At 40.3% G+C, this 12,529-nt stretch overlaps 1 protein-coding gene across 1 annotated transcript; it reads left to right on the top strand.

The window, feature by feature from the left end:
- Positions 1-4,654: 4,654 nt before the first annotated feature.
- LOC311147755 (peptidase inhibitor R3HDML-like) lies at positions 4,655-9,701 on the top strand. The gene is made up of 5 exons (XM_084184529.1): positions 4,655-5,026; positions 5,425-5,543; positions 5,752-5,854; positions 6,293-6,408; positions 6,629-9,701. Exons 1-5 carry the CDS (start codon positions 4,727-4,729, stop codon positions 6,768-6,770), a joined length of 780 nt encoding a protein of 259 aa, XP_084040655.1. The 5' UTR covers positions 4,655-4,726; the 3' UTR covers positions 6,771-9,701.
- Positions 9,702-12,529: the final 2,828 nt, after the last annotated feature.

The raw sequence follows: 12,529 nt of genomic DNA, 5'->3' as shown, positions 1-12,529 counted from the left end.
AAATGCTAGCCCTGACAAGGCTCTGTTGTCAATCGTAGACCTGGCACTCCATGTCTCATGGTCATCCTTCATTCTATCATAACCAACACCAAAACATTCCATTGATGTAACTCTAAAGATAACAGTTTGATTCAGGCCAGTGTCACTGGAAAAAGCCAATTGTTTAAAAATGGTGGCAGCAGCAACTGTGTCTTTATGACACACCACTGAGAGACCAATAGGTCAGTGTCTATTATATAATCATGCTGGTTGGCACATATATCCAATATATTAAAGTATACAAACATGTTAAGGGGAATAAAGTATTTCTCTCTACATTTTTTTTATCATAACAAGTAATTCAAACAACTGTCTAAATAAAGTATATTGTGGTACTACCACTGCAAATCAGTCAAGATTGAAGACCACCAACAAGACCTTGACGGTAAACCTTGACACAGACATGGGTCTATAGCTTTCTGGTGACCTCCTATGCCTTCTTGAGCTTACACAGACTCTTTGAAGGAGCTCGCTGTGCATTTTAGACACTCAATCACAATGTCTGACAACCCTACTAGACTGTGTTGAGGTATTTTTGAAGGCTTTGAAATTGGGGCATATAACTGAGTGATCAGGTTTTAAAGGCATATGAAATTGGCTTTTCTTCAAGATTGATTGTTTTGTATGCATTTGACCATGCTGCATGGACATCCTGCCAATCTTTTGAAAATGTTTAATGAAGCAACAAAGACTGTGGCTGGCAGGGAATGAATGCACCTTGCTTTTCATAACCTACATACTAACATAAATCCCAAGAGCATGTAAAATGTAACTCAAAAGGGCAAAATGCTTGTGTGTCCACTCAGGTGCCTACAGTTAGAGTTCCAGAACTCTCTGGAACCTATTCCTGAACCTAATCACAGTCACCATGCTGATCCAAACTGGACTAGGTCGACCTGGCGGTATGTCTTGATTTACAGAATACAAACTCCACTGAATCCAGAGTGCTGATTCTGCTTTTTGGTATTGTACCGAATTCTGCGATATACCCTGTGTTTTCATCCTTTCACATACCATTAACGCCGAAGTTTACACAGACAATCTGTCAGTGAATTATATAAGGTTTTTATGAGTAACGGCTGTACAATTTGGTGTTTAGATCAGGGCTGTTCAATGTCACTCCTGGAGGGCCGAAACACTTGTTTTCATCTTCTAATAAGGGACTAATTCTGACCTACACTCTTAGAAAAAAGGGTTATTCGGCTGTCTCCATAGCGGAACCCTTTTTGGTTCCAGGTAGGACTCTTTTGGGTTACATAGAACCAAAAAGGGTTCTTCAAAGGGTTCTTCTATGGGGACAGCCGAAGAACCCTTTTAGGTTCTAGATAGCACCTTTTCTCTAAGTTTGTAGGACACCAGGTGAGTGCAATTGACCTCCAGGACCGGAATTGGACATTCCTGGTTAAGGTAGTAACCTCAAGTATCTGAAACTTCACCAGAAAGATCCCTCTTACAGGTTCCAAACATCTTGTGCAGACCTAAGGTAAAGAGGGAACAGATATTCCACAACAGCTTTACTGTAATGTGGTTTCTAAACACCGTGGCTGTGTGGAATAGAAAGGAAAAGGGGGATGACGTATATGCAGGCTGTGTTGCCATGCTCCTGTACAGACTGTATACCTGTTTTTATGATACCAACAATCTTCTTTCTCAAGCTTGCTTTATTGAATTTGAGGTCCCACATACACTCACTACTCTCTCACACTGTCCGGCCTATTCCTTTTGCCAGGTCATTAAAAAGGGAAAGTCTATGTCCATATACCATAAATACTCAATATAAAAATAGAAATTTATTTTCATTTCCTATTCATTTTTTCATTGTATGATCTGGCTACTCCTTGTTCCATGAGTGTGTCACATTCCTCTCATACCAACATGATGTCAAGATTAGCCAATGAAGCCAAAGTTGAGGGAATGTCGATAATGTCACCACACAGTTGACTAGCATAGGTCTAGTTAGTACTTACAGCAGGCATCAGTACAGTTGTACATGAATGATTTATTCAAAACAGGATGCTTTTCAGGAAGTCTATTATATTTTACTGACAAAATGATGGGTTTTCATTTGCAAGAAAAATGTACACTTATTCCAGTTTGCATTTAGGCCAATTTGACTGAAATCCATTCAACTCTCCACTATAACTGGGCTAAACAAATAAGACTGAGATCCTGAGCTTTCCCTATCCACTCAATGTGAGAGAAAGACTCATTGGAATGCCTAAGTTAAAGAGTGCTGGTCATTCTGTACACAGACCATGTTTCTCCTGGGACATGGCATGGAGGCAGAGCAGTGTTTCCCAAACTCGGTCCTGGGGCCCACCCTGGGTGCACGTTTTGTTTTTTGCCCTAGCACTACACAGCTGATTCAAAAAATCAAATCTTGAATCAGCTGTGTAATGCTAGGACCAAGTTTGGGAAACCCTGGGGTAGAGAATGGATGGAGCCTCCACAAAGTAAAGACGTTTCCATAGGATTCTATGGCATACATCCAGGTTATTTCCTGACTGTGGCACATTCATTATTCATTCCACCATACATTCAGAGGTTTGGGTGGTCAATGGTTAGACTATGATGGGTTTTTTTCTCCATGTTATTGAAACTAAAGTACAGTATAGTGCCTCATGTATACAGTACACACAGTCTTCTAGAGAAACATAATATGCAATTGTAACTGTTTGACATGCCAACTGTATGTGTAACTATATATGGTATCAAAACCTTTTGATTTAGTCCCTAACCACTGATTTAATCAGAGTGCTCCCACTGGATAGTTACCTCTCCTTTGCCATATACAGTTTAAGTGTTCCACTGATGATGCCAGTGTCTTGGCGATCTTTTTGACCTCACGCTGCCGGTAGAGCTTTGCCAGTTGGTGCCGTGTAGTGTACCTTGGCAGTGCCATGGCAGTCTAGAAGTATAGTATATTACAAATGGCAGATGTTCTAGGAACCACCAGGACAGCTGGAGACGAATGCTGATGCCGCAGTGTCAGGGACTTTCAAAATAGGACCGTTAATGCTTAATATGCATTCTTTTCTCTTTTCATTCCCAAAGGCATTCTGATTATTTATTTAAACATTTTTGTCTGTTTTATTGAAACAACCTGGGGATGGCTGGGGAGGTAGAGGGCTAGCCAAAGCATGTGTTCTACGATTACAAACAGCTCTTTAGGCAGACCTAAGCACTCAAATAAAATATAGGTCAAATAAACATGTCCCAAACCCCAAACGAATTGGAGGGTTTTTTATAACCGTTTTCTCCCCTGAATAATCTGTTCCTTCTTTTGATGGAAAAATCTCATTGTATAGTTAATGTAAATAGAATGATGAACCACACATTTTAATAGAAACCAATCTTAATTATTCAGGGGTACTCTTTTTCCAAGTAATATTAGCAATACATCTTAACAAGAAAATACGGCAATGTTGAACAATTATATAGAAACAGAAGATAACTCATGAAATACAGTATATATTACATTTTAGTCATTTAGCAGACGCTCTTATCCAGAGCAATTAGGGTTAAGTGCCTTGCTCAAGGGCACATCGACAGATTTTTCACCTAGTCGACTCTGGGATTAGAACCAGTGACCTTTCGGTTACTGGCACAATGCTCTTAACCACTAAGCTACCTGCCGCCCCGTAATAATTGAATTATTACTGGAAAATCTTGTGTTTGTGTTTTTTACAGGACTGGCAGTGAGTTTACATAATGAGTGTATTGAGAAAGCTAAATTGCCTACCAAATTGTTTTCTGGCCCCTGGGACGGAACATCTCTGTGGGAGAAGAATAGGAAGAAGAAGAAGAGGGTGAAGAAGAAGAGGGTGAAGAAGAAGAGGGAGAAGACAGGAGGGCTTGTGAGTGCGTCAGATATCCTGTGAGAGACTTGGCCCAGTTAAATTTCCCTGCCACAGATGTCAAACGGTCTTGTTTGCAAAGCCTAGTGTTTAAGTGTGGATCTGCTGAGCTTCTCTTCTCCTAGCTGGCTGCTCTGCTTTGCTCTACTGGGCTAGAATCACTGATGAAGGTATGTACTGTCTGGGTCACTGTTACAGCTGCTTTTTCATGCTGCCTTTTTATTTATTGAATATAAATGAGATTATGTGATAACTATATGAGATCAATTAAGCAATAAGAAAGTTAATAGTATTTATTGATGTTATTAGATGTGTGAGAATGAATGGCTACTTGTTCAACAGACACATTTGTTTTAGTCAAATTGAATGAATATTATATTGATTGCAAATAGTTGTTTATAAGTACAGTTTGAGTAATACTTTTAATGATTACATTCTGTCTGTGCAATTGATATATTCATTCAATATGGTTGAACTATGGTTATTTGTCTCTATATTAGGGTCTAGCTACCGGTATCTATATTGTTTGCCCAACTACAGACAATACGTTAGGAATTGAAACAATTTTATTCTTTTTGTCTCCTGTGTAAACTTGATTCTGACTTCTAATCATTAAGTTGTTCATTAATTCTTAATTCCAGCTAACACTTTGCACAGGAATTAGAAAAATTACGAGGCAGTTAGCCGAGGGGTTGCTGTAGAGAAGCTTTCCCCCAACCATTCTTTTTAACATTTAACATTCTTGCCCTCAATGCCTCTGCTCTCCACAGAAGCCTACTAGAACCCTGTGCTGCCAGAGCCCTACCCAGAGACTAGAGAAGAGGGTCGAGATGGTTCCTGCTTGTGCTCAGCTCCTCTTCGCTGCCATCTTGTGGTCAATGCCTTACACTGGAGCTGCTGCTGTGCGGACCATATCCAAATCCAACCAGACCGACCTTCTCCACCTAACCAGACCTGGCTTCGATGCAGACCCTGACTCTGACTGGAGTAATCTGAATCTTACCAGCATCAACGTGCCTCGTAGCCGAAGGAGGCGAGCCATCTCTTCCAGAGAAATGAATTCCTTGTTGGATTATCACAACCGTGTCCGCTCCCAGGTCTTCCCTCAAGCTGCCAATATGGAGATCATGGTGAGGCCCCTGCATCTACTGAACCAGGGGAGGAAAACAAGGGACTGCTCCTCTGTCACATTCTATGGCTGGGCTTACTAACACTCAATCAAATCTGAAACATAACTGTGGTGTTTTTGCTCTACGCTAGAGTTAGATTTGACATTTTAGAATTCATTTTTTTTCTAAATGTTTAATTATGTATATTTATTGAATAAGTCAAACCTCACATAGGTAAGTACAGACATAATCAAACATAATGTGACAAAGAGTCGCTAGAAAGATAGGACCAGTGAATATCTGTAAAGCCTTCCTTATGCCAGGGACAGGGGCAGGGTGAATGTATTTTTATTTGTATTTAATCTTTGAAAAGTGTTGAACAGCTGCTCTCTCTCTCTTTCTCTCTCTCCATGCTTTAGGTGTGGGATGAGCAACTGGCTAAATCAGCAGATTCCTGGGCTTCCCGCTGCATATGGGATCATGGACCGTCACAGACCATGAGATATATGGGCCAGAACCTGTCCATCAACTCTGGCAGGTATTGTTGAACTGCCCCTATTCTTTCCATGTTTACAACGATTTTGTATTGCTGTTGTTTATGTGATTGTTGGAGATCTGGTGTGTTTTTTGTTCAACCATGACTGTTATAGGAACACTATCTAACGGTACAGTATATCTGGTAAAATATGAAGTAGGGTGGTATTTTAAGAAACATAAAACGCTGAAAGGTCTCTTCCTTCTCCTAGATACCAGTCAATCATTGAGCTGGTGAGGTCCTGGCAGGATGAGAAATACTCCTTCTCTTATCCCAACACATGCAGTGGACCAGTTTGTTCCCACTATACACAGGTGTGTAGCTTAGATATTGCACTAAATGCGAATATACAGATGTAGGATCTTAATTTGAGCCAGTTTGCTACAGCAGGAAAATAATCCTGCAGCAACAGGAAATGTGAATTATTGTGTGGATTATAATTAATGGATATTTTTGTAGGGGTTGATACATTTTTTGTTAGGGCAAATCAAGTCTGAAATTTCTAAATGGAAATTACAAACTTTAAAAGCCTTTTAAAAAAACAAATATATCCAACAAAAGAGTGATCAAATTAAGATCCTACTTCTTTATTGTGATATGTACTATACATGGTCTTCTATTTACAGAAGATAAGTGCTTTGCTGGTACAGTTTATATTTGTATTAGTAAGAAATTGGGTGACTGTGTGTGAGAACTGTCTGTGATTGATCATGTTGACCATGAGAACTACACATTACATCAACAAATTTCAGATGGTCTGGGCCAATACCAATAGGATGGGATGTGCCATCAACAAATGCTCAAACATGAATGTGTACGGGAGCTCTTGGAGGACAGCAGTGTTCCTGGTTTGCAACTACTCTATCAAGTAAGTACACACATCTCTGTTCATGGCAAGAGCAAGCCATCTTGTTATAATGAACACATATACATTTACAGTACATACCCAATATTGATTAATACATTCCTTTTTTATTGTATGAGCTAGACTCATCAGAGCCTTATATTTAATGTAATATCCTTTATAATGACAGGAAACAAACAAGCAAACAAGATTAGCAGTTAACCATGTTTTATTGCTCTTCCAGAGGGAACTGGGTTGGAGAGGCTCCCTATAAGAGTGGCAAACCGTGCTCTGCCTGTCCATCAAAATATGGAGGTTCATGTAACAGAAACCAGTGTTCCTTCAGTGGTTCAAAAGCCAAAGCCAAGAAAAGAAAAAGGTATTAAAAACACATCAGTCATACTTTCCCTGTTATAATGGAAGACTTTTAAGAATGAATTGCTTCTGGTGAACTATTCCATTCCATTTATCTCATCAACAAACAACAACTGCAAGAGAGGGTAAGTGTGAGAGGTGAAGGATTTCTAAATTTAAAAAACTAAACAAAGCACAAGACCTGCTTTTACAAAGTCGGAAACAACAAAAATTACAACAACAAAAAAATCTGCGATTCAATTATAGTACCACTATTTTTGTGTTTTATCATAAACGAATGTTTGATCCATCCACTGAATGTTTGGGAAATAATGTTTTCCCCCCCCTTGGTCATGATGATGTCGATTCTCCCCTCCGCATGGAAATAAGCCTAATTATAAGCCTAATGAACTTAAATCTATGTAAACTATTGGGTTGCAAAGCTCCATTTGGGGCCAGGACATACAGAAAGAACCAAGCTACCAAAAACCAGACAGGACTTCTGTTGTATTCATTTCATTATATCCCTTTTTTGAAAATGTTGAGAAGATGAGTGCAATGTACATTATATATACAAAAGTATGTGGACAACCCTTCAAATCAGTGGAGTCAGCTATTTCAGCCACACCTATTGCTGACAGGTGTATAAAATCGAGCACACAGCCATTTAATCTCCATAGACAAACATTGGCAGTAGAATGGCCTTACTGAAGAGCTCAGTGACTTTCACTGTGGCACCGTCATAGGATGCCACCTTTCCAACAAGTCAGGTCTTCAAATTTCTCCCCTGCTAGAGCTGCCCAGGGCAACTGTAATGATGTTTGGATCTCGGTAGTGAGTGTTGCAACCGAGGACAGATGACGCGGTACGCGCTTCAGCACTTGGCGGTCCCGTTCTGGGAGCTTGTGAAGTCTAGGAGCAACAATGACTCAGCCACGAAGTGGTAGACCACACAAAGAAAGTTGGTTGCAATTTCAATTTAATCCTCCAGAAATAATGCAACATATATTGTGGTTAAACTCGAATATAGTAATTGATAAAAAACCATTCTTTTTTTATTTAAAAAAAAGAAAAAGTATAATCTTCGTCATTTATATCATAGGTAGGACTGGTGCAGTTATGTTGCAAATGCAGCTAACAAAAACATATGGAAATGTCTGCTCTACCCAAAATTACAACCAAATAATTGCAGCATTACCGCAAAAATGGAAGAGGAAAGTGGAAGGGGGAAAAAGTAAGTAACTTGTCTGTCGGCCCTGCATTAAAGATCATAATTGGTTAAAGAAAATTGTGATAAATAAAAAAGTATACCAGTTTCATTTAAGGACGAAAGGATTGACAGCCGTCCCATATAGATTGCGAAATAGTTGGGAAGAGATTTTTGACGTACCGATTCCATGGCATAGTGTTTATGAACTGATAGGCAAAACGACACCGGATTCAAAACTTAGAATTTTTATATAGATACAATCTTCCCAGCTCTGCAGACTTTGCTATGAAGAGACAGAATCATTAGATCATTTGTTTTGGTACTGTCCATTTGTAGCTTGTTTTTCGACACAGGTCAGGAATGGCTGAAGGATTGCAATATTTACCTGGAGCTAACACTGCAGATAGCACTACTGGGTGATCTAAAAAGTCATAGTCAATCGATCAATAATATAATAATACTTTTAGCAAAAATGTTTATTTTCAATTTACAATCTGTAGAAACAATGAGAATAGAAGGGTTCAGAACTTTTGTAAAACATCACAGTACAGTTGAAAAATATATGGCAAATAGAAATCCAATATGGATGGTGTTAAGAGATAGATGGGAGGTGTTGAATGGAGCTGAAGGATGGGACTAATCACAACTAACAACAACTAATAACAGCAAGATAACTAATGTAAAGCATACTGTGTCCATAATAAGTATATAGGTTATTGGTTGAGAGTTTTCGTGAAAGAGCACAGTTAGAAAGATATTGCATATAGAAGCAAACAGGATGGACATCATGAAAATGATCGGAGAGGTTGAGGGTAGAGGAAGTTCAGGAGTAAAAACAAACAAAATATAATGATTGTAAAATTGACTGTGTCCATAAAATGTATATAGTATGTATAAGCTGGAAGTAGAGGCCTAAGCGTTGTTGTTCACTAGTTTACTCCAATTAGGGAAGGGGTGGTGGGGTTGGAAAGTAATAAAGGGAAATATATTTTACAAAAGGATATGTATATACACTACCGTTCAAAAGTTTGGGGTCACTTAGAAATGTCCTTGTTTTTGAAAGAAAAGCAATTTTTTTGTCCATTAAAATAACATCAAATTGATCAGAAATACAGTGTAGACATTGTTAATGTTGTAAATGGCTATTGTAGCTGGAAATGGCTGATTTTTAATGGAATATCTACATAGGCTTACAGCGGCCCATTATTAGCAACCATCAGTCCTGTGTTCCAATGGCACGTTGTGTTTGCTAATCCAAGTTTATCATTTTAAAAGGCTAATTGATCATTGGAAAACCCTTTTGCAATGATGTTAGCACAGCTGAAAACTGTTGTGCTGATTAAAGAAGCAATAAAACTGGCCTTCTTGAGACTAGTTGAGTATCTGGAGCATCAGCAATTGTGGGTTCGATTACAGGTTCAAAATGGCCAGAAACAAATAACTTTCTTCTGAAACTCGCCAGTCTATTCTTGTTCTGAGAAATTAAGGCTGTTCCATGCGAGAAATTGCCAAGAAACTGAAGATTTCATACAACGCTGTGTACTACTCCATTCACAGAACAGCACAAACTGTCTCTAACCAGAATAGAAATAGGAGTGTGAGGCCCCGTGCACAACTGAGCAAGAGGACAAATACATTAGAGTGTCTAGTTTGAGAAACAGGCGCCTCACAGCTTCTCAACTGGCAACTTCATTAAATAGCACCCGCAAAACACCAGTCTCAACATCAACAGTGAAGAGGTGACTCCGGGATGCTGACCTTCTAGGCAGAGTTGCAAAGAAAAAGCCATATCTCAGACTGCCCATCTTAATATTTTCTTTTTATTGGCCAATCTGAGATATGGCTTTTTCTTTGCATTTCTGCCTAGAAGGTCAGCAACCCGGAGTCGCCTCTTCACTGTTGACGTTGAGTCTGGTGTTTTGCGGGTACTATTTAATGAAGCTGCCAGTTGAGGACCTGTGAGGCGGTAGGCCACACAAGCTCACAGAACGGGACCGCCGAGTACTGAAGCGCGTACTGCGTAAAAATCATCTGTCCTCGGTTGCAACACTCACTACCGAGTTCCAAACTGCCTCTGGAAGCAATGTCAGCACAAAAACGGTTCGTCGGGACCCATGAAATGGGTTTCCATGGCCGAGCAGCCGCACACAAGCCTAAGATCACCATGCGCAATGCCAAGCGTCGGCTGGAGTGGTGTAAAGCTCGCCGCCATTGGACTCTGGAGTGATGAATCGCACTTCCCCAACTGGAAGTCCTACAAACAAATCTGGGTTTGGCGGATGCCAGGAGAACGCTACCTGTCTGAATGCATAGTGCCAACTGTAAAGTTTGGTGGAGGAGGAATAATGGTCTGGGGCTGTTTTCATGGTTCGGGCTAGGCCCCTTACAGTGAAGGGAAATCTTAACGCTACAGCATACAATGACATTCTAGACGATTCTGTGCTTCCAACTTTGTGGCAACAGTTCGGGGAAGGCCCTTTCCTGTTTCAGCATGACAATGCCCCCGTGCACAAAGCGAGGTCCATACAGAAATGGTTTGTCCAGATCGGTGTGGAAGAACTTAACTGGACTGCACATAGCCCTGACCTCAACCCCATCAAAAACCTTTGGGATGAATTGGAATGCCGACTGCGAGCCAGGCCTAATCGCCCAACATCAGTGCCTGACCTCACTAATGCTGTTGTGGCTGAACGGAAGCAAGTCCCTGAAGCAATGTTCCAACATCTAGTGGAAAGCCTTCCCAGAAGAGTGGAGGTTGTTATAGCAGCAAAGGGCGGACCAACTCCGTATTAATGCCCATGATTTTGTAATGAGATGTTCGATGAGCAGGTGTCCACATACTTTTGGTCATGTAGTGTATTTGTAGGCCTATGGCAACGTGTTTGACGTCCACAAACTGTTTGCACTGCTTTTGGTTGATTATTTGGCTCTTGAGTGACATTTTGTGAAGCTAATTGTATTGAAAAATAAGCACTTTTAGAGTTCACTGTTTTTTATTAGTTTATTATTATTATTATTATTGTATAACACATTTGTTTACTGTAGATTTAAAGACATGTTGGTTATTTGTTCTCTTGTAGACCAATTCTTTTTTTTTATAACATTGTAATACACTTACTATAGCTCATGATTGGCCTGAACGTGCCATCACTGTCAAGCATTCTTTGAATAAAAAAGAAAGGAGTTTAACTCAGCAGTTTTAATAAACCTTACAGTTCCAGGTTGCTTTTTCACTTATATCTGTATTAAAAGGAGGACTTCAAGAGACTTCAAGTACTTTTACTTGAATTTTCTTCCTATTTTCCTAGAATGGGTGTTTGTTACTAGCAACAGCCAATCCCATCTTAGAATTCATATATACCTAAACACAGCATGTCAGCATAGATATTATAAAATGGACACAATGACTGGCATGGATATTATAAAATGGACACAATGACTGGCTATCTGTGCATATTATCTCAAATGGCCCCTGGCCTGCATCTGAGCTTATTTAACTAGGAGGCTAGGGGAGGCTAGGGAGACTAGGTGAAGCTAGGAGGGGCTAAGGGAGACTAGGATAGTATAGGAGAGGCTAGGGGAGGCTAGGAGAAGCTAGGGGCGTCTAAGGGAGGCTAGGGGAGGCTAGGAGAGGCTAGGGGAGGCTAAGAGAGGCTAAGAGAGGCTAAGGGAGGCTAAGATGGGCTAGGGGAGGATAAGGGAGGCTAGGGGAGGCTAGGGAAGGCTAAGGGAGACAAGAGGAGGCTAAGGGAGACTAGGGGAGGCTAGGGAAGGCTAAGGGAGACAAGGGGAGGGTTAAGGGAGACTAGGGGAGGCTAGAAGAGTTTAGGGGAGGCTAAGGATGGCTAGGGGGGCTAGAAGAGGATAGGGGAGGCTAAGGGAGGCTATGGGAGGCTAAGGGAGGGGAGGCTAGAAGAGGCTAGGGGAGACTAGGGGAGGCTAGGGGAGACTAGGGGAGGCTAGGGGAGGCTAGGGGATCTGCTCTGCTGTCTTGTTTTCACCTCATTGATTCTCCATATTCATCTGGAGAGAGAGTCAATCGCTATTATAAAACTGGACTCTAATGCAGCTTTTCTGGTCATAATTATAGGGAAATCTGCTGCATCAGTGGACCCTCCTGAACTATAAGATTCAATTGGTTTATATCCATTAACAATGAGTGACTGGGAGGAAAATATGATTTGTGTCTTTTATTCCGTCCAAAATGGTTCACATCCATAACACAATAATCTACAATATAGTCTTAATATGTACTGCATGCATCCCTCTTTACATGTTCATGCTTGTAAAATATATTTGAAGAGTGAAATTATATGACACCTACTCAATCAATGAACATTTCAAAGTTTTCAGAGGATATCTGATTCTGTGGGAAATGGCCAACATGGGAAATTCTTTTTCAGGACAGCAACTGACCCATGCATTCAACCAAAAGTGAAAGTTACCACAAGGAAAACTAATGAACTATTTTGTAACAATATCAGTGTGAGAAGAAAACTTGATCTGTACCATGTTATCAACTTGCTGCTATTCGCAGGGATATTTGTATCATATTGTATTTGTCCAGTGTTGGTCTGTTCA

The sequence above is a fragment of the Coregonus lavaretus genome (genome assembly GCF_964263955.1).
Source record: "Coregonus lavaretus genome assembly, chromosome: 20".
In the NCBI taxonomy this organism is placed as follows: domain Eukaryota; kingdom Metazoa; phylum Chordata; class Actinopteri; order Salmoniformes; family Salmonidae; genus Coregonus; species Coregonus lavaretus.
The sequence above is the reverse complement of the archived record's forward strand: the minus strand, read 5'-3'. Positions and strand labels throughout refer to the sequence as shown.